At 43.4% G+C, this 23,020-nt stretch overlaps 1 protein-coding gene and 1 non-coding gene across 20 annotated transcripts in view; both read left to right on the top strand.

Moving 5' to 3' along the window:
* Nucleotides 1-23,020, top strand: part of ACACA (acetyl-CoA carboxylase alpha) — a 280,594-nt gene that overhangs the window by 250,657 nt on the left and 6,917 nt on the right. For all 19 annotated transcript variants that reach the window (XM_058703419.1, XM_058703413.1, XM_058703420.1 and 16 more), the window contains 4 exons: nucleotides 2,635-2,812; nucleotides 4,563-4,675; nucleotides 17,552-17,706; nucleotides 18,384-18,554. In XM_058703419.1, coding sequence (XP_058559402.1) covers nucleotides 2,635-2,812; nucleotides 4,563-4,675; nucleotides 17,552-17,706; nucleotides 18,384-18,554 — 617 coding nt within the window. The remainder of the gene's footprint in view (nucleotides 1-2,634; nucleotides 2,813-4,562; nucleotides 4,676-17,551; nucleotides 17,707-18,383; nucleotides 18,555-23,020) is intronic.
* On the top strand, nucleotides 10,532-10,721 carry LOC131498672 (U2 spliceosomal RNA). The gene has a single exon (XR_009255552.1). It is a non-coding gene; the product is annotated as a U2 spliceosomal RNA (small nuclear RNA).

Here is a 23,020-nt window from a genome sequence, read left to right as displayed (position 1 = left end):
TGTCATCAATACAATTTCTTACTTTTCTGAACATACAAAAAGTCCAGGCAAAATTTAAAAATATTCAGTCATTTTATTTCAGTCTCTTTTCTGGTTTTTATTTTACTCAGCCATTGTATCAGATGCTAGAAAGCAGCCTTGGGCTCCCGCTCTTTCCTTCCAGTAAGAATGAGGTCACAGAAAGTGGACTTCAAGAATCAAAAAGATCTGGGTTCGAGTCTCATACTCTGCCACTCATTCACTTATTTAACTAAGCCTCAGTTTACTCACGTATAACTTGGGTTAGAAGAACATGGTTTTCTGATAATTAAGTGATTCATTTGTGTGTGTGTATGAAATCATGCTGCCTGATATGCAGTAAACTAGCCATGATGATGAAAAAGAGGGACTAAAGTTCATTTCAGAAAGTAAAACATGCACACTCAGCTTCATCCCAAACTACTTGCATATATGAACTTGAGGGTATCTTTTTAAATGTTTTTTTAAATTATGTTTTATTTTTGAGAGAGAGAAAGAGACAGAGACAGAGTGTGAGCACGGGAGGGGCAGAATCCAAAGCAGGCTCTAGGTTCCAAGCTGTCAGCACAGAGCCCAGTGCGGGGCTCAAACTCACGAACTGTGAGATCATGACCTGAGCCGAAGTCAGATGCTCAATCGACTGAGCCACCCAGGCATCCCATATGAACTTGAGTTTAAAAAATTAAATAAATGGGCGTGCATTTTAAATAAAGTCCTTTCAAGGGGCTGGGTCTGTTAATCATAGATAGTACAGACAGATTTTGATGTGGGTGTATCTTTAAGAAACAGAAGTGAGTGAGAAGGCTGGACACTGTCTTCGTTTACTTCTAACTTACTTTTTCCTCTTTCTTTTGTGTGCTTTTTTTCTATTGTTTTACTTTCTCCTTCTATCCATGTCTTCCATTTCTTCTCTGTGCATGACACCACTGAGGGCTACTCCTTTCTGTTACTTGTTCTGAGGCTGAGACTACTCTTGGCAGCACTGAAAAATGTACTGCTAATTACACAATTATTTTATTATGTAGCACTGGTTGAAATATCCACTAAAGAATTAATTTAGTTAAAATAATTTGAACTGAGCAATTATTTTCATAACCACAGAATTAGCGTAAAGCGCTTAAAGTCCTTTATTCCCTGCTCTTCATACAGCAGTTGTGTAATTAGCAGTAAATTTTTTTGGTCTTTGCTTTCCTCCCAAAGGGATAAATGTCTTTGCTCTGATCATATATACAGAGTATATGACCATACACATTCCTTATAGGGTAGGGAGTTTTTCCCGGAGCAACTTCTAAATTTCTAGAGTTTCTGAAGTCTTCACAGAGCAGCCAGGTTGGGCAATGGAGAGAGGCATATACTTTGCAGTTAACTGTGCTCACTGATGGTTTGTATAGAGAGAGCCATTTTTACTTTGGAGAAGGTGGCAGTTTAATTTGCCAGTAACTACAATGAAAGCAATTTCTATTTGGATTTGCTCTTAACTTTCTGAAAAATGCTTTTTTGCTCTGGATTTCCAGAATTGATTTATTCCAAATTGAGATCCTTGCTTTGATAGGAAAGTTTGAACTCAGTTGAACCTGTTATTTGGTGTTTAGAAAGGATCCATTGAGGTTCTGCTGAAGTGCTCATTAAACATCTGGAATCATAAACCTAAGACTTTAGACATGCACAGACTTCAGTGAGCTGGGAAATGGGAAGAAGTCCATAAATTGTTGGGAAATAAATAATAACTGATCCTACTTTCCAAGGACTCTATTTATGCACCAGGGTTCCTTTTCTTCAGGTTGCTCCTAGCCTTGTGGGGGATTACAAAGTGTACTCTTTAGCAAAATGAAGAGGTAGCTCTTCTTTTTGTGTGGCTGTGTGATGTTTCCAGTAAATACGTATGCATTTTAAATGTTTTCTCATATTGATGCCCTGGTAAAAATGGAACTGTTAAAGAATTAACTTGTTTTTCTTTCTCATTATGTTCTTTCCGAAGTGTGTATGTGCTCACCCATTCATTCAGCAGATACTTACTCTGAGCACTAACTATGTTCCAGGCACTGGACAAGACACTGGGGATACCAAGAGCAAAGATGCCATTTTGAAGATTAAAAATTTTGAAGGCTCCATTTCCATTAGCTATACATTTTAAGAGCTTATCATATTCTAAGTATCATGAAGAGACTTGAAAAGAGCTTGAATAGTTCCTTCCTTCAGAAAACTTAATGTAGTGAAAGAGATCACATATTGACATGAAAAATACTCAGTGTCTGTAGAGCAAGTGTGAATTAATATAATGAAACCAGAATCTGGCAATTCAGAAAGGCTATAAAATGGATATGCAATCCATAGGGCTTGCACACTGTCTTGTGAAAGACAGTGCACTTCTCTTGTGTTTTTGAAGATCCTGTAGAGTCTTGTATAGCATTACAGGTGGAAATCCCCATCCTTTCAATTTTCAGGGTGGCCAGACAGGACCTAGGGTGGCTGAACCCCCAGACCTGTCACCTCTGATCTGAGCAGCCTCCTCATGGAGGCACAGCTCACGATATAAATATTGTTTTCTGTGTATACCATGATGTGAACGATGTTTGGAAGCATTGTTTCATGATTTCTGATTTGTCTCCTCTATAGATATGTACGACCAGGTGCTGAAGTTTGGTGCTTACATCGTGGATAGCTTACGGGAGTGCTCCCAGCCTGTGCTGGTTTACATTCCTCCTCAAGCTGAGCTCCGGGGTGGCTCCTGGGTTGTGATTGACCCCACCATCAACCCCCGGCACATGGAGATGTATGCTGACCGAGAAAGCAGGTAGCATTTCTTCTTTTTTTCCATTCACTGCCTCTGAAGGTCCTCTAGCTGTTGGTTTCCTCCTGGAGAACATTATAACCAGAGAACTTTATTTGAATCTCTATTTCCAGAGGGTTACAAGGTCAGAAAAATAGATTTCCTAAATAGTGTCTGCTGGGATGAGAAAGAAAGGAGGTGGGGGTCAGGCTTTCCCAGTGTGGTCCCCCACCCCAGATCCTTTTACCAAGAAGTCCTCTATCCCACATATCCCCAGACTCAGAGAGATTGTCTCCTCTGTTTGTGTTTCAGATAGGCCTATTACTCTCTCTTTCTTAGATATGGGGCAGATGGAACTGAAAGCAAGTTGGTGTAGAAGGACTAAATTGTTAGTCTGGAGTTCTGAAGCCTTAACTGACTGGCGAGCAACTTGAAGCAGTTTTACTCTTCCTGAACTGCTTGTCTGTGGAACAAGCTGGTCGTCACTGAGGTGTACCATAGCACCTGCCTTCTGTGATTCCAAACCGAAGCTGCTCCCTCAGAGTCCAGTGTCGCACTCCGGCACTCTAGGACACTTGGAGAACAGTGTTTACAGCATCCAAAGGACTGCAAAAGAAAAAGTCCCAGACCTTTGTCAAGAGGTGGTCCTTGAAACGACTTAAGTAAAACGGACCACATCCAGCTTCCTTTCACAATCAGTTTTCAGCCCTTTCCAAAATAGGGAAATTTCACATTGTATTTCTTTGACATTTTCCGTGCCACTTCCTGCATCTGATCATTTTACTTGAATACCTGCTTCTCTGTTTCTGCAAAAATTTTAGCCTCCTGCTTCAAATGCTGCTTGGGAGAGTCCAGTAGTTTTATCAAATCACTCAGCTAGCAGTCTACACCCAGGGATTTATTATTTTTAAATCCAAATCTAGCCCCTGATCTGATACCAGATCACAGACAGTTCCTCTGCAGACTGTGGAGCAAGACCACCGGGTTTCAGATGCAGCTCTGTCACTTGTTAGGCTCGGACAAGTCTCTTAACGCCCTGTACCTTAGTTTCCTCATCTGTAAAATGGGAGATAATAGTAACTTCCCTCATAGAGGGTGTAGACTGGGTATAGGACTGCTGTGAAGATTCATGTGTAAGCACTTGGAACAGTGCCATGTATGTACTAAGTAGTAGCTGTAATTTTTTTCAATCGAAAAGCTTTTTTTTTTTTTAAGTTGTATAGGGTAACGTTCCTAGTAATAGAACAAAATTAGTATGCACTAGTAATAACCCTGAGACCTCTCCATAGCAGTAGGCAGAATGTTTTCTTTCCTGCTTGGCCCAGCCCAGTGTGTCATCCTGCCAGCAGACTAACAGCTGTGCGTGGGACCGATCAGCATCGACCTCTCATCGCACAGCCTAAGTGCTGGAGGCTGGTCCCCTGCCACGGTGCCTACATCATCTTTTTTTTTTCTTCCCCCTCCTGGAAAATAATGTGATTCCTGCTACCCTTATCGGCTGTAGATGGTGGAATCTATATTCCTCTTTTGAGATGGAAGTAGACTGGTGTGGTAATGAGAATTATTTTAATTGCTTTTTGCCAGGCTTTTCTCACAGCCCACTTAGACACTTTTTGATGCCTGCCTCTCCCTGGGGTTACTCCTGTGAGCCATGGGTGGCCAAAACCATAATGAAGCTATTTCCTGGTCTGCAAATCGTAACCAGCCTCTTTCAGTTGTCTCCTTCCTTTAAAGTGCCTCTATTTCTGTTTTGTTTTCTTTCTCTCTGATCCAGGGGATCAGTTCTGGAGCCAGAAGGGACAGTAGAAATCAAATTCCGCAGAAAAGATCTGGTGAAAACCATGCGTCGGGTGGACCCAGTCTACATTCGCTTGGCTGAACGATTGGGTATGTCTGCTTGTCCTCCTGGCAAATCAATGAGCCATTCAGCTGATTTGTAATGAGTGCATTCATAGGCCAAGGGAGGAGGCACTGAAGCATTTGATCAAATTCATGATAATCTTTATTTACTGTCCTCTATATGGTAAGAGCCCTGGTAGAATGAAATAGTGTATGTAATAGGAGGGAAAGTAGGACCTAAAAAAGCAAAAGTCACCCAAGTTTTCTTCTGATATTTTCTTATAATTCACACAGTCCATCTTTCTGGTCTTGTGGATGATATCCTCGTAAAGAACAATTAGCTGGAAGTTGCTGTTGGGGGGCAGGCTAATCAGGCAGAGAATATGCTTAAAAGTCCTCAAAAGTCTTAAGAGTTCTGTTTCTGGTTGTCTCTTTGGACATTTCTGAGGAATGTGAGTCGATGTCATGGGACAGAGAAGCTGGAGACCTACCCAGGTGGAGTTCCAGGGCCATCTCGAGCTAGAGAAACACAAGTAAAGACTACGCACAGCCCTGGGAACATTTGTGCGCACTACTCTGTTGCTCATTTGTTTTTGGAGCTTTGGAAGGGCTGCAGCTTGCACATAGGACTAAACTGTGGGAGCCCTGTGTCAAGTCCAGAGACTGAAATGCATTTCAGGTTCTTCTAAAGCACTGATTATCTGCCTAGACCTCCCATCAAGCCCCTCACTAGGTTAGTGAAGATAAATGCTTGGAGTCCTTTTGTTAGTTTGTTTTGGTTTTGTTTTTCTAGGAACAGAGTGATTGTCTTTAAAAGGTAATGAAATCCGTGAATGGAAGGCATAAAAAGGAGAGGTGCTAGTTCATTTATGTTTCAAATAGTAATTTAATTAATAAAGTACCATTTGTGGACCCTTTATATGCTCACTATCTAGAGACACAAAAACTTCTGAGTGTTTGCCTGCACTCTAGAAGACCGCACATCCTGGCAGTTTGGAGCCCTGAGCCAGGTTGCCTGCCAGACACAGTGACTTGGGTTATAATAAACCCTGTGTGCCTCCCATTGTTTGCCATTAGGTAACAACCACCAATAAGTCTAACCCATCTCAGCCTGATCTCTTTATGGGAAGTGCACACATACAACAAGAATTGGCAAAGCTGTTTCTAAAATCTATTGCCAACCAGAATTGTTGAGGTGGTTTTTTTCTGTCTCTTCTCCAAACAGGATAATTACTTCTGACCAACCCCATACACTTTAATTAAAGTAACTGCAGCTCAAGAGCAAGTTCCTCACAACTGTATATAGTGAGAGCTCTAAAAGCTTCAGCCACTGATAAGCATCTCACTTAGATGGCTCATAATTGCTCCCAGCATCAGGCAGTCGTTCTGCTGTTTTTACCACTAATTCTGTACAAAGGCAGCAATGCCACAATTGCAGGACACAGTGAATTGCATAATTTTCTCTCTCTCTCTCTCTCTCTCTTTTTTTTTCTTTTTTTCTTCTTCTTCTTTTTTTTTTTTTTTTTTCCTTTTTTCTTTTTTGCTGGTTTTCTTTCTGGCCAATTTAAAATTTGTCAAAGTCGGTCTTCTTCTGGATCACTGCCCTTTGATATTTCGCGCACTCCATTTGCCACAAACAAGCCGCAGGGCCGCAGTTCATGCTGACTCTAGCAGAAGCAGAGAGAGCTCCATTTATCTTACACTGCCTGCTGAATTCCTACTCATTAACTGGGGGTTCACTGCCTCTTTTTAACCCCCCAATGGCTGTTATCATCCCTTCAGAGTAACTGGGTGGTAGGAAGAGGGATCCTCTCTGACATCTGTTTGCAGAGCAACCGGATGGTGAGGGGTGTGGGGCCAAAGCTTCTTTCTCTTGAAGGAAAGTGATATCGCTCCCACCTTCATCCAGCACCTTTTAACTTTTGAAATACAGGAAGGGGAGAGGGAGGAGATTTCCAAGTAATGGCCATTTAATCATTTGTTACAAATCATCTCATTATCAATTTCCTCTCTGCATTGAAGAAAACCATATTTATTTAACCTTGACCAAAATGGCATTGGAGAAAGAATCCTTAGTCTGCTAAATGTGAAGCAGCTCTGGCCCAGGGCAGGTCAGGAACATGAGAGTAGGTCTAAAATAAAAATAGTCATGTATAAGCCTCAGGTTGCTTGTAGGTAAATTGTTTCACTTCTCTGAACATTAGTTTCTTCATCTAGAAAGTGGGGATAATGCCCCAACCTAGCCACTGTGAAGATCAGATGAATGTGCATTCACTTTGAATCTGTGAAGCATTTTTCAAACATAGGGTTTGGCATCATTTCCTGCCTTAATTATCAGAAGAAGGAGACAGCCATGTTTGCTATCTCTGTGGCATAGGTCTACTTCTGTAGCAAGTGGTATAGGAAAGGAAATACGAAAGAAGTAGAAAAAGTGGTCTTGTCCCTTAAGCGATTTAAGTTTTTCAGGGAGATCATACATACCCAGGTGTATTTGTGAGGTCACAGGCCAGCAAAGATGTAACAGAACATGCCATGAACTCCACTCCTTTCGGGTTCACGTAGACTTTTGGCTCTTTTTCTCTATGCCTAGAATCAAAAACTGACAAAATACTTTCACACAAAGTGGGTGCAAATGACCTCATTTTCCAGATTGAGAGATTAAGGCAAAAAGAAGACTTTAATAAATCATCCAAGATACAAAATAAACGTATATCAGCACCCAGAATGGAATTCTGGTTCCCACTGTTCTGCATTTCTCAGGATTTCCTCAGCTGAATACTGAGCGTGATCAAAATTAAACAGGAATTCTTTCCCTTTGTTATCTAAAGCCAATTCCACTGAGAAAAATCTGATTTAGGAGAAAGCCTGTAGAGGTGGATGTTACCTTATGTTCCCAATCTCTTCCCAGATTCGCCTCTGCACTGGGGAGCACACTGTCAGATCACTTAGAGCACAACTGATTTGACTGTGTTCAAAAACATAATTACTATTTATTCTCTAAGGATAATGAGTAATATTTAATTTCTGAACAGCTAACTTTGTCTGTTTCATATTTTTTATTTTTAAAAATTGACCTTTCATCATTTTATATACTTTGGGTAGAAGGTGGTGAATTCCTGGTTTGTAGTTCTGTGATTATCATAGCGTATGAAAATAGTACATACGTTGGTTCCCGGTGGAGGTAAAGAGAGAAAGAAATGTGATATAAACCCAAATACCAGAGTCTGGAGTCTCAGAACAGGCTTGGTAGAGTCCATGCAGGAAGGATAACTATACTACCAGCCTGGTTGCCTTATGGAAATTTGCTTCCTTCTCTGGAAATAGAGCCCCAGCCTCCATGGCCTCTTTGTGTCTCTCTGACATCCTTCTACCTCCTCGGAGAGCTAGGACCAGGGAGTGGTGTGGGATAGGATGGTCTTCCTAGCCTGGCCTCTTGACACCGGAACCTAAGATTTTCTCCTGGATCCTTACCCTTACAAATCAATTGAGAGAGACAGTCCAAGTGTGAAGCAGTCATATGTTCCCCACTGCCCTCTCCCTCAACACAAATAGTCTCTAGGCAAAGGAGCCACTTAGTGCAACTTTATCCTGCTCCAGGCTCACATTTTGAATGTGGCCCTGTTCCCGGGCAGCCTGCCAGGCAGCACCTTGGTGGTGCCCACACAGCACGCCCTGAGAGTGCCGGTCTGACACAGGCAGAGGCCACTCCAGCTGAGCACTGCAGCTGGCCTGCCCCTGGCCCTTACACCAGCATACCTTCTGCCCAGGGCACCCCAGGTGCAGAGGGAGTACTAGGGCTTGCACATGTCTGTAGACATCTTCCAGAATGCCTTCCCCCCAAGCCTTCTCTTTTAGCAGCCAGATGACAAGAAAAGGACACTTCCTTGGGTTAAGGGGATTCAGGGGTTAAGCTGGTCTTCTGGCAGGAGTGATCGAAGTATCTGAGCTGTGTGTGCTTTTCCATCTCTTGTGTCCATCTTCAAGATGTTGTAAGCTGAAAAGAGCTGGAATTGCTTGTATGGGTCAGAAAGCAGCATCCTTACCTGGAAAGTTGAAAAGGAAAGAAGTTCTGATACCAGTGCCTGGGATGTGGCCACTTGCCCTATCATCTGTGGTACACATGGAGCATCCTCACTGGCACCGTGGCCATTCAAGCACTGGTCTCTGGTAGGCAGGCCCACGAGGAGAGATTATGGCATGGTGCCTCTTCCCTTAGTTAGCAGCCGCTTACAACCCACTTCATCACACTGATTCAGGAGCATTTTGGTTTGATGCAATTTGGTTCAATAGTGACAGCATTTTCTGGGAAGGAGAAGGAGTTGTTTTGATCTGATCTATTAATCTGATTGTATTTATAAAAGCACTTGGGCTTGCGTCTTCCTAGGAAACAGTGATTTACAGTTCTGTCAGGCAGAGAGACCAGGCTGGCATTTTGTTGGACTGAACCTAAGCTTCTGCCTGCCTGCAGGCTGTTGTCAGAATATGTCTGAGAGGCACTGTTCCCACCTGGTCCTAGCTGACCCAGAGCCCTGTCCCTGGTAGATTCAGGGGAGCAACAAAGGAAAGGAAAACTGTAAAGACTTTGAGACTTACTGCCACGAGAATTCAGAGAATTCTGTGCGGCTTCCTGACTCTTTTGTGTGGACTGTTTGCATGGGGGGCACGGGGGACAGGGCTGCAGGGGGGAATAATAGATTCTTTTATTCCTATTTGGAAATCTCTGGGTTTACTATAATGATTTTTAAAAATATGAACAGCAGAGCACTAACACCATTGCAAGGAACCTAGGGTTAAACATCCCTGAGAGGATCGCTATTAAAATCAATATGCAAATGCAGCTGTATTTAGATAGGTATGGCCCCCTTTGAAGAAAAGCAGATATATGAAAATGGGATTTTAAAAAAACTAGATACATTGGGAGAAATTATTCCCATTACAAAAGGATTATTTGCTTTACCAAAGGATTCACTGCAGGGTTCCTTCTAAATAGCTCCCTTAAGGCATTTAAAACAGGATCTGATTTACGCAGTTTTTCAAGAATGCTTTTGTGTAAAGAAAGGCACACCTGTGATGGATACAGAAGTAGTTTTGCAAGGTTTTTTTTTTTTTCCCCCACCCTATCTTACTATCTTTATAGAGAAATTTCTTTCAACATTGAAAATGTGATTACACAGATGTTTGTACTTCTGAATCTTAATAAGATTCCGGTCTTTTTTATGCTGATTTTTCAGTCTCAAGGTTGAGGTACGGGTGTGTGTTCTTATATCTGAGATATTCTGGAGCTGAGTGAGGGAGGGTGGTCTAGTCCTTTTCTTTAGTTTCATAAGTATTTAACCAATCAAAGCAAATTGCTTTCTTAGGAGAGGAAGAAGGGCCCATAAAAGTTGAAATTGGGTTTAAATTTACATAAAGCTTCTTAGTATAACTAAAAAATAAAAAAAAAACACTTTAATATCACATTCTTTTATAAAACATTTTCCTTTTTTGCCAGCTTAGGGTTGTTGTTACATAAACGAGAAACTGAGCACAGAAAAGAGATTTCTGCAAGGTCACCTAGTGCCTTTAGCTGAGCAGAGAATTTTCAGCCTACCAGTCTGATTTTCATTCTAAGCTTTGAAGGTCTCACCCCTCCCCCCAAATCCTACACCATAAGATGTGATCTGCTCGTCCATAGGGTAAGGCTCACCTCCTCCTGCCCTCCTTCAGTGTCATGGCTGGGTAAAAAAACACCTCCTGCTGCAGAAATCAGCTGTCTCCTCAGAAGCTTCTCTTCAGTTTTGACCCCATGGAGGAGAGATGTGGCTTTTCATTATGTCCTGGCCCCAGGAACACCTGACAGGCTGCTGCCCTGTGGGCACTTGTGGGTCAGTTTAACTTGTTTCATTTAAAGGGCATTGGCTCTATATCGCTTCTCAGCCTTTTGGCTAAGATCAAGTATAGTATCTGTTCCTATCAGTTTAATATCTGATATGTCCTCTATCCGAGGACAATATATTAAATGGATTTTTGGAATTAGGAGATGGAATAGAAGCTTGCTCCATCCACCCCACTCGTCGATCTGGTATTGCGATACTTCCAGGACTGTGCACCTGCTTTGGGGGAAATTTTAAAAATAAAAACTAAATTTAAAAAGAGCATGGGCTCTGAAGCCAGACTACTATCTAAGCCTGAATCCCAGCTCCATGGTTTCCTAGCTTTGCAGCCTTGGGCAAGTTACTTCACTTTTTTGTGCCTCCATTTCTTCATCTGTAAGGTAGCCATCTTTTAGGGTATTTGCAAGGATTAAATGAGATGAAAAGTACTTAAACAATGCTAGCACATAGTAACATCTCAGTAGCGTTAGCTCTTCTTACTGGATCAGAATAGTAGAGACTAGTAGTACTCTTCTGTATTTAGTTCTTTACATTGAAATATTTTTTAACTCTTATAGTTATCCAACCTTATGGTGGATTTTTAGGATTTCATGGGGACTTTTAATTTTGGGAAGAAAGAGACGAGAGTAACCTACCTTTCTTCTCCCATTTCAGCCTTTCCCTAAAGTAGGATTCTAGAAAAGAATGACTTTCCTCCCTGTAGCATATTCTTAAACACATTCACATACGCACACAACGACTTGCTTTCCTAAAAACCCTGAGGCCCTGCAATCTGGCTAGAAAAGAAAGAAAACCATTCCAAGATATTTAATTGTACAGGGAGCTTACAGGATTGATCGAGAGCTTAGCTTTTTACAATAGTCCAGTGAATAAGAAATGCTCCTGACAAACGATCAATGATAGGATAATCACTCTTTATCCCCCTCCTCATTCTTACCTTCTTTCTTTCAGGAGAACAGGGTTCAGAAGTCAAAAATCTTTATAGACGCCGCTTTTAAATTAAGCAGAAAATAGACATTGACATATTTGTTAATCTCCCCTAAATCATTACTAGGGCTGGCTGCTTTGCTGTACAAGGAGAGAGGGGCCCTCCATGTGCTACACAAGGGTCTAACTAGCTTAAAAGCAGCCTTTTATTTTTAGAAAATAAAATGTAGCAAACCTTTTCTCCCCCCCACCCCCACTTAAGGCACACAAGTCCTTGACTTTCTCATGTGCATTTTAAAGTACATACATCCTCTACTTCTGTCTTTTCCTTGCTTTGATGCTTTTTTGAGCTAGGTCTTGAACTGCAATCAGAGGCATTACTAAAGGAATCAAACAAGGCAACCTTTGGGGGAATGTTCTGTGATCTTCCTAGTCTCAGGAGGGCCAGAGCATTGCAGGTGTTTATTTCATTATTCTTTTAAAGCTCTGGAATAGCTTGACTGGGTAGACAAGACCTTTATTAGTTCAGGAGCCAGCCTTCTCTGTCCCTCCAGCTTGGTAAAGCCAAGGCCTTGTTTCCAGAATGCTGTGCTCCAAGCCTGGAAGTCCTCTGCCTCTGTATGCAGTGCTGAGCTGTGTGCTCTTAACACTTTTCTAACACAGTGAAACAAACTCTTCAGCTAATTGCAATTCTGTCGCCACTGGTATCATTTCATGTGGAAGAACACAAGCTTTGAAGGTAGCCAGACCCAAGTGTAAATCCTGACTTTGCTACTTAAGAGCTAGATACCACTGGACAAATACCTTTACATTTCAGAGCTTTGGTTTTCTCATTTGTAAAATAGATGCCCTGTCTATAAGGTTGGGTTGTTTTAAGGATTAGAGATGATGTATATGAAGCAACTTGGAAAGCACTCAGCGACATTAAGGCCTGCCGCTTGGCAGCAGTGTTAACAGCTAACCAGACCTAGGTCTGAATTGTGCATGGTGAGTTATGAGCTATGTGATCCTGAAAGCATTAAGTGTGGTGCCTGGCACATAGTAACTGCGCAGTAAATGTATGTATATGGTACAGACATGCACATATATGTACATGTACAGATATATACATATAAAAGCACAGTGTTGGTTGTTTAGCCAGATGGAGGATGTTCTGAGGGTCTAGAACTTCTCATTCATTCCATATCCACAGTCCTACCATCCTTTACCCCACCCACACCTCCCCAGCAGGGCTGTGATTTTACCTGCTGTTATGTTAGTTCTTGATCTCACAATAACACAAGGAGCTACCCTTAAATCTTAGGGCTGCCAGAAGGTTTCAGGAACCCTGGCGTTGGAGCATAAGTGGCCCCAGTACCCAGGAGAGGGAAGTAGATGCTGAGGGTGCTCAGGACTGTGACTATTTGCCATCCAGTACAGAAGTATTGTACAACTGTAGTCCCCCTGTACAACCAGTCTCCTGCCTTGAATCACTGTGCCTGAACTATCTCTATAGCACAAGAGTAAATGACTTGCTCCCCCAAGCTAGACTTATGTTTGATTAAGGAGTAAAGTATACAGTCAAGTGACTCACAGAGGATGCCAAGCACTTGCCCTTAATGAGAAGTGTGCATAATTTATAAGTCATGGGCAGGTTTAGACTGAAGAGTAGAAAACAGGGAAGGTGGCGTTTGAAATAGAAAGGCTTAGTGCCTTTCAGGTCCCATGTCCCAGAAGCCATCTACATGAACTTTTAAACACTCCCCAACAGTATCAAAAGGACAAGTTCTTGGATCACTGTAATGAACAAGTCTAGAGTCAGCACTTTCTTAGATGATGTAGAGACCACTGCTTACTCGTAGAGTGAAGTAGACATTTCTATTTCACCCTGGCAACCAAGGAACCAGGTCTGGGCTCATATAAAAACTTTACTTTGGGTGTTCTAAAATTGTGCAACCAAATCCACATAACACTGTGTTCATATCAACTTGAATGTGGGTGAGTAGAATGTAAAGAAAGTTGGAGGATGGATATTTAGTAATGCTGTGGACGCCTTGGGGTATAAAGAAATGGTTCAACAAACATGCCTGATTCAGGAGGTAATCTCATAAACAGATGTTTGAAATGTAACATGGTAAATTTTATGATCAATGTTTACGAAAAATATTACGATAAAGTTTTAAAAAAAAAATCTTAGGCCTGCCCAGGAAACCGTTTTAGATCTGCAGAGCAGAAATTATTGAAGAAATTGTCTTGGTCTCAGCTATGGAATGGAACTTCATCTTTATCAGCCAGGAGCCTGCCATCTTCGTTTAGCCTTTTCTGAAATTAAAGAGATTCTGCTACTGATGCACTTACTTGTCCTCTGCCCCAAGTAAACAAGAAGAGACAAGGTAACATAGTGCCCCAAATCTTGGGGGCCACACTGCTGCACCTGAGACCTGGCTCTGCCCCTTCCTAGTTTTGAGACCTTGGTGAGTTATATAAACTCTCAGTGCCTCAGTTTGCTCACCTGTAAGATGAGGATAGTAAGAATACCAACTTTAAGGTGGTTGTAAGGGTTAAGTGAGTTCATAGATACAAAGCACTTAGAACAGTGCCCAATGCCCTGTAAATAGTAACTTTGATTTCTGATTTTAGGCATTGGGGAGCCAAGAAAAACATTTTTTTTAAGCTTGGCTTATATTTTAATTTTCCATTTGATAAATTTTACAGAACAGTTACTAGAATAGTACAAAGGACTTCTGATACCTTTTTCTCAGATTCTCCTTGTTAACATCTTGTCCCATTTGCTTTATCATTTCTGTGTGCTCATGTACATGTACTTGCTTGCCCACCCTCTACACACACACACACACACACACACACACTTTCTGTGAACCATTTGACAGTAAGCTGTAGATATCATGCTCCTTTATCCATAAATATTTACTGTGTGTTTCTAAGAACACAGACTTTCTCTTATATAACCCAAGACATTTATCTACATCAGGAACTATAACATTGATACAGTACTACTATCTGATTCATGATTCATATCAAGAGTTTACCAATTGTCCCAATAATGTCTTATACAGACTTTGTTGTTGTTTAGATCAGAGATCTAACCCTAGGCCACACACTGATATCTGTTTTCAAGCATTTAGTCTGTTTTATTGTATGTATGTATATGTGTATGTATGTATTTGAGAGAGAGAGAGAGAGAGTGGGTGTGAGTGGGGGGGAATGGCAGAAAGAGAGAGAGAGAGAGAGAGAGAGAGAGAGATAATCCCGAGCAGGCTCCATGCCCAGCACAGAGCCTGAGGTGGGGCTCTGTCTCACAACCCTGAGATCATGACCTGAGCTAAAATCAAGAGCTGGATGCCCAACCAACTGAGCTACCCAGGCGCTCATAGTCTGTTTTAATCTTGAATAGTTCTTTGGTTTTACCTTTCATCATCTTGAATTTTTTGAAGACTATAGGCTTGGGGTGGGGGTGGGAGGGGTTGTTTTGTTTTTTAAGTAATCTCCACACCTAACTTGAAAGGCTCAAACTCACAAACCCTGAGATCAAGAGTCACCTCCACTGATCAAGCCAGCCAGGCCCCCCAGGCCACTTTTTTATAGCATGTTCCTCAATCTGGGTTGGTCTTACCTTTCCCTACGGTTAAATTCAGATAATACATTTTTGGCAAGAATATTGCAGAAGTGTTATTTATGATCTTCTCAGAACATCTTCTTAGGAGGCATGTGTCATTTTGTCCAATTCTTGGTGATGGTAATTTTGACTACTTGTTTAAGGTTTTCACTAATAGTAATTTGTGGAGAGATACTTTGAGGCTATGTAAATATCCTGTTCCTTATCAAACCCTCACCCACTAGTTTTAGTATCCATTGATAATTCTTGGCAGAATTGATTGTTGTGATGGCAGCAAGATGATGATTTTTCTAAATTTTTTTTTTTTTCAACATTTTTAATTTATTTTTGGGACAGAGAGAGACAGAGCATGAACGGGGGAGGGGCAGAGAGAGAGGGAGACACAGAATCGGAAACAGGCTCCAGGCTCCGAGCCATCAGCCCAGAGCCTGACGCGGGGCTCGAACTCACGGACCGCGAGATCGTGACCTGGCTGAAGTCGGACGCTCAACCGACTGCGCCACCCAGGCGCCCCAAGATGATGATTTTTCTAATTCCATCATTCCTTCTGTGTCCATTAATTATTATTCTGTTGGAGGAGAGGAGAACTTTCCCTTCTCTCCCCCCCCCCAATCTACTTATTTATATCAGGATGCACTCACAGACTTTGATTTCATTCTGTAAATATTCTGGTAACTAACATCATCATGTTGTTTATGATAAATTTGGTGCTCAGACTGCCCCAGATTTGGCCAGTGGGAACACCTTCAAACTGGCTCCTATGCCCTTTTAACAAGTCTCCATCATTTCTTGAGTGCTTCCTTGATTTTTGTGACAGCATGTTCCAGGCTCATCTTAAGTTTTTCCTGCCCCATCCCTAGAATCAACCATTCCTCCAAGGAGTCTTGGTTCCTCTTACTAGAGAAGAAAAATGTTTGCTTCCCTGTAAAAATTACCGTCATCAATGTTACTACTGAGACAGTCTCATCTCAGAAGAAACCAGTTGGCTCTCCTCCCATGGACTGTCTAGGCAGATCCACCCTAGAATGGATGGGCCTTCGTCTCATCCCACAGTCCTGCTCTCTGCCTGGTGCAGAAAGAAGGCTGCTGAAGTGTTAGGGCCCGATTGTGATAGGTCAGTGATTCCCCTCTGTGTGAGAGCCCAAGAAGAGATAGACTTCAGCTCTCTTCCTCATGGTTTTCAAGTAGTGATGGGCTTTAAAAAAAAAAAAAAAAAAAGAGGTGGAGGTGGGCATCTAAAAATCTCATAAAAATGAAACTAGGTACTATAGCTACATCCCTGTTCTATTAACATGTGTTTATGTATAGTACTTATGGCTCACTCAGCAGCCCAAGGCTGTTTATGGCATATGATTCATAGTGGCATAAAAAGCAAGGCCTGTTCCCAGACAGACATGCTTGAAATAGAACTTTCTCTTCTGCAACCCATCACATGTGGTCATGTATTTATTTGTCAGCTTTGGTGACAAAGCACTTCAGGTTGTCCCCAACACCAGGGGCTGTTACCTATTGCTCCTTCAGGTAGACTTACTTCTCTTTACTAGGCAGGCAGCTAAATTTTCAGTACTGATTGCAAGGCCCATTCTGAGAGTAATTAGGAAGAAAAGCACAACATAGTAGTACCTCTTCTGGGACACCATTGATTGGAGGGGGGCGGGGGCATCCTCCCTGTCATAAGGAATTCCAGATTCCTTATAGGAATCTGTCGATTGAGGATCCTGTGTGCTTATGAGCTCAGTGATCCAAATGGGATTGTGGAGTGCATTTCTCTTTTTTCCCTGTTCCTTCACTTTTAGCCCAAGAATTTGAATGTCTTTGTCACTCTGGTCAGGGGTTGGTTCTGGCAGGAGCAGCCCAGCAGCAGACTAGGAAACGAGCTAATCTAATCTACTGAGCTAGCATAAGACACACGGATCTGGCTCTAATTAGGGTGGATTCTACTAATTTCAGGTTAAAAGTTTTCAAACCTGAGACTAGAAGCTATGGAGTAACAGCAGCTTGCAATTTTAGGAATCCTTCGGCGGGTGACTTGTATGGACCTGGGAGAAGAGGCTGCTGATCTGGGCCTGAAGGCATAGGGGTTGCTCCCCTACCGTGTCCCACACTGAGAATAGTCCAGCTGCTCTAATGCTGGTCAGCCAGGCATGGGCATGGTGTCTTGCATGGGGAAGGAGGGGCCTGGCTGTCAGTGAGACGATGAGAGACACAGGCCCCCAGGTGGTTGTTTGCACCTGCTCAGGGAAAGACTTGGGGAGAGGGACTCCCATGGTTGCTTTTATAGTTACGACCTCCACAGGGAAAGGAGGACATGTGGGCTCCCCATGGCAAGATAAGGACTGGTCTGGCATCTCAGAGTCCTGTTAGTCAGCAAAGAGGTGGTGAAGACAATGGAGAGCCAGGGCACAGAGGGAGGGGGGTGTTTTTGAGCTTCCCATGACTGTGGCTGCTTTTGTGCAGAGAGATTCCTGGTCACCACAGAGTGTGACGGGCAGGTTTATTTAATTGCAGGCACCCCAGAGCTAAGCGCAGCTGAGCGGAAGGAGCTGGAGAACAAGTTGAAGGAGCGGGAGGAATTCCTAATTCCCATTTACCATCAGGTAGCCGTGCAGTTTGCTGACTTGCACGACACACCAGGCCGGATGCAGGAGAAGGGTGTTATTAACGTAAGTACAGTGGTTGCCACTTCTCCTGACTTGTCAAAGACCTGTGAGCAAGCAAGTGTATGTCTCATGCTCATCGGCTCACAAGTGGGGGATGGATTAAAACAGCTTGTGCAGATCAAATCGTTTTCAGTTTTTTTGGAGAGACTTTTTCCTTTTTTTGTATATCCATTATCATCCCCAAAACAATTTTATGATTTACCTTCCTGTGGACACCTTGGGAGGCAAACTCCATTTTGCTGGTGGGAAACTGAGTCTCATGTGCTTCCACTGGGGGCAGCTGCCCAGGTGGCCCTCAGGCTGTGGATTACACCAGTGTCAGGGTTCCAGCAGCAGCAAATTCACATGTGATCTGTGTACACGTTGTTTGAGCCATTCTGCTGCAAACCAATTCCACACTGTCCTGTTTATCTGGAAAGTCATAGCCTCCTCCCTAGAACATCTCAGCCATGTGTGGGGTTAGCATTAACAAGGCCCATTGCTGTGCACAGTGCTCGGGAGAGGGCACTGCAACTCTAAACTGGGGAGATAGCTGCAGGTGCTGAAAGTCACAGCCTGCTCTTAAGTCTCTGAAGGGCTTCCTAGAGGATAAGTTTTTGTGCCTGTGGAGTTCCCTGTGGACTGGGCACTGAGCAGGGATTAGGGCTGAGGTGACTAAGCTTATTCTTGTCTGTATGTAGGACATCCTGGATTGGAAAACATCCCGTACCTTCTTCTACTGGCGGCTGAGGCGTCTCCTGCTGGAGGACCTGGTCAAAAAGAAAATCCACAATGCCAACCCAGAGCTCACTGACGGTCAGATCCAGGCCATGTTAAGGCGCTGGTTTGTAGAAGTGGAAGGAACCGTGAAGGTAGGTGGGTGCCCTAGGAGGAGCCTTGGTGCTGTGCTCCTCACCCCCACCTGAGGATCCCCAGGCCTCTGAAGGCAGAAATGGAAGGGAAACATAGAGACCTAAGCCCTGTTTCCTCCCCACACCGTAACATGTCATGATGGGTTGTTAGAAGAGGTCATCGGACATTTTTTGTTGCTCACTGTATCATTCAGCAAACCTTTTTGCGTACTTTACTATATACCAGACACTGCATTAGGCCCTGAAAGAAAGAGGCAGATACTGTTCCCATCCACACAGAGCTTACCATCTCAAGGGGGAGATGGATTAGCTGAGAGGTCATGTACAACAATGTGGCCGATATTAACCACAGCAGACCCAGCACATCATGGAGCACAGAGAAGGACACCTGAGCCACTCTGGGAAGGAGGAGGAGAGTCTAGAACTTATAGAAGTGGTGTCTCAGCCATCCTGAAAACAAAGTAGGCATGAGCCAGAAGGGTGGGGTTAGGGTGGGGACATCAGGGGATCAGGGGAAGGTAGGAGTGGCACGTTTCAAGGGCTGATAGCAAGAGTTATCACACATCTGAGGCACCGTAGATATCTAGATGGCTCAGATCAGGATCTGCAGGGTCGTGGAAGCTGTGTTAAGGGTCTGGACTGAGGTCTATGGGAAGCCACTGAGGTAGTTAACGCAGTAGAGTGACATACTCTGATTTGTATTATAGGAAGACCACTCAGGAGGCTGTGTGGAAGGTAGAATTGAAAGGGGTCAGGAGCAAGAAGCCTAATTGAAGGTGATGGTTATTTAGGCAGGAGATGCTAGGGCTTTAGCTAAAGATCTTCACATCTGAGCTGGAAGGAAATGTCCACTCTGACTGCAAGGAACCATGAATCCCTCATCTTCTTGGGTTGATGGTGGAGAGGACACATGCCTTGGACCAGTGACCCCTCTGGGGGGAGGGGTCTGAGACCAGGGTGACCAGGTACTAGCATTTGCCCCTGGAATTGTGGGCTGCACAGGACAGTCTGTGGGAGGATGGGAAGAAAGAGTTGGAACTTTTATTTCTCCATGTCCTTTTACTAAGAAAAATAAACTACCTGTTCTTAGTAGTTATTATATGGATTAAAAGTAAATCATACGCATCATATATAAATTTTATCAGAATATTGGTAGTGTATGCTGAGAATGTCTTTTCCTGATAGCTGTTTTGATCAAAATATTTGGTGCCTATTAGGTTAGAGTACTGAGGGAGGGCAGGCCCGTCAGCCTCTTCCCGCAAAGTGTTGGCTGATGTCCCTGCTGACTGTTCTCAGGAAGGAACTCCAAGATTTGTCGTCATTGTTAAACCCCATGAATCTGGGTGCTTCTAAGATTCACTTCTGTGTTAAGCCTACCCATTTCTTTACGACTGAAAAGCTTCTTTAGATAAATATTTCAGATGTGCAGTGGGCGAGCACAGCCTTATGCGACGTCTGGTTCAGGTTAAGGTCAGTTTGTGGCATCATAATTGAGTGAGACAATTTTGTCAGTGGCTACTGGCAGCTTCTAGTGGAAGTTGGCATTGAAAGTCACGCAAGTGTAAAATAAGAGGTTGTTCTCGAGTTAAGAGTGGCCGGCTAGGTAAATGGAGTGTGTGTGTGTGTGTGTGTGTGTGTGGCCAGGAGAGGCCCGCACCGCCTTCCTACCACATTAGTCAGTAATGGACGTGCAGGGCTTCAGTAAGCACAGGGATGAGGAGAAGGAATAGCTTCCCTCCGAGCATGAAGTGAGTGGATAGGCCCTTCCATTGTTCCTTAGCATCCTGTATCCAGGGGGCAGTGTGTCTGGAGAAATAGGTCATTGCCATCTTGTAGATATGGAGAGAACTGTTGGCTGTATGTACACAGACTCCATGCTGGAAATCAAGTGTGGGAGACCACCCCAGCCCAATAGGTCAGGAGGAGGCTGCCTGAGACACTGGGAACCAACTATACCCAAGGACTAAGGCTGGTCCCTCCCTCCCGTCTACAAAAGACAGCATTCCCTTGAGCTCTTTAGTCCAGGAGGACAGCTGAGGAGAAGAAAGGAAGGGCAATGATGCTATGATGTGGCTTTGAAACCTCCTTCCGTATTCTGCAGGCTCAGCAGGACCTAGTTTAGTGTGGGGTGGGTGATAAAATCTGTAGCGCCCTTGAGAGAAGAAAGTGTTGCAGTGTTCAGAAGCCGTCTGTGCTGCCTTCATAGAATCTGCTCCGTGTTTGGCAATGGCTTAAAACCTTAAAAATGTTGCCAACCTCCCCCCACTCCTTTTTTGGTTCTTCAAACAGTGATAGATAGCGTGCACTGTGTCTCAGGTGCAAACACTGCCTGAGTCTAGACCTTGGCTTTGCACCAGGAAGTGACCCTCTGATCCTCATTGTGGTTACTGGTAGGGAAAGACATTTAGTGATAGGCATCTGCTAGCCATGTGTGTGTTCTTTTGTCTCAGAGAATTTATTTTTTTGTTTTTGTTTTGTTTGTTTTTATCTTAATTCTGAAGAAAGAGATCTGGGGACAGAAAATTTGAAGACACTGTGATGTTATGTAACTTAGCAGTGCAATTCTTTTGTTTCCCATAGAGGAATCTGTTACTGTGAGTTATAGGATTTTGTTTGAATCCACTGGGATAGTCCTGTTGTAGGAAATAGTACGGTTTATGGTTCAGAGTTTCACTGCAGAGAGGAGAAAAGCATGGCTGCAGTTGCCTGAAAACAGGAACAAGAACTTGGGTTTAAGTTGGGTCATAAGAACACAGTGCATGCTTGTATCACGGGTAGGCTTTCTCTCTTGATTCTTAGATCCACAGTTTGAGGCATGTGGTTTTTCAAACAGACCAATTTTTTTCCCCAGCCCCAAAAGGATTAGAACTCTGCCTGGGGCAATGAGAAGTGGTATTGGGAATCTCACAAACTTTTTGCATCCCAGCCTTGCCATTTGCTGGCTCAGACATATTATTGATTTAAGTTTCCATCTCTTCATGTATAATACAGAGATGATGCTTCTTTCACAGGGTTCAGTGAGTTTGAAATGACATGATAAGTAAGGTGTGGGGCACAATGTCTGGCACTCAGTAGAATGTGCCGGTCTGCTCCCCTTCTGCACACAGCATGCCAGAAGGTAAAACATCATAACGTCCGCTAAGAGTTAGATGTATAACTTAATGATCTTGGCAGGAGCCATGAGCATGGTAGATTCTCAGTAAATGTTCTTTGTTTTAAAAAAGATTTTTGTAGGGGCGCCTGGGTGGCGCAGTCGGTTAAGCGTCCGACTTCAGCCAGGTCACGATCTCGCGGTCCGTGAGTTCGAGCCCCGCATCGGGCTCTGGGCTGATGGCTCGGAGCCTGGAGCCTGTTTCCGATTCTGTGTCTCCCTCTCTCTCTGCCCCTCCCCCGTTCATGCTCTGTCTCTCTCTGTCCCAAAAATAAATAAAAAACGTTGAAAAAAAAATTTAAAAAAAAAAAAAAAAGATTTTTGTAATGTTTATTTTTGAGAGAGACAGAGACAGAATGCGAGTGGGTTAAGGGCAGAGAGAGAGGGAGACACAGAATCCGAAGCAGGCTCCAGGATCTGAGCTGTCAGCACAAAGCTCAGTGCGGGGCTCCAGCTCACTAGCTGTGAGATCATGATCTGAGCCGAAGTCAGATGCTCAACCGACTGAGCCACCCAGGCACCCCATGTTCTTTGATTTGGTTTGCTCTAACTTAATCCACGATCTAGGATGCCATAGCACATTGCTACTGTCCAGATAGCTACCCATACACTCTTACTCTGGATTTCCAAATGAGGTGGTCGGTCATTGGAGGCCCTTGCAAGGATGACTGAGGAAAAAGCACCGTTAACAAAGTTGTTTGATTCCCACTTTCCCCAAAGGCTGACCTCATGCTACCCCTGGACAAAACTTTCGATTTAGGGCCAGGGAAGGAAGAGGGAAGGCAGAACCTGGAAAACATTGTTTGGCCCTCTGTGGGTCTGGGGCTGAGATTGGAGTACCTCTGAGGAGACAGGGTCCACAGGCCACCCCAGCCCACATGGCTGTTTGCTCTTTTACTCCAAAGCCTCAGAAAAAATCACATTGCCAGCAATGTCTCCAGGCAGCTCACAAGGTGAGTTATCTACAGGGCATGGTAATCAGGACTCACATCCATCAGACTGTGCCCTAGTCGCTCTCTAGTCCTCCTGTATATTGAATAAGGAGGGCTTAACAGCTATCCAATACTTAGAAATGAAACTTTCTAAACAGGTCATTTAGATTTTGTACGATAGACTAATTACTACATACAATTAGTGAGGCTGTGAGTAGTGCCTGAGATACTTATCCACTGATGCAGAGAGAGATAAAGTATCTGCTCAACATTTATTGTAAGACCAGTATTGTAATGTTTAATTATCAATATTTTATTGGTACTGAAATGTTGTGATTGGGATGAGTGTGAGGCAGGTAGTGACTTACGGTCCCAAGCCTATT

Source organism: Neofelis nebulosa, chromosome 16 (genome assembly GCF_028018385.1).
Source record: "Neofelis nebulosa isolate mNeoNeb1 chromosome 16, mNeoNeb1.pri, whole genome shotgun sequence".
Lineage (NCBI taxonomy): Eukaryota > Metazoa > Chordata > Mammalia > Carnivora > Felidae > Neofelis > Neofelis nebulosa.
The sequence above is the reverse complement of the archived record's forward strand: the minus strand, read 5'-3'. Positions and strand labels throughout refer to the sequence as shown.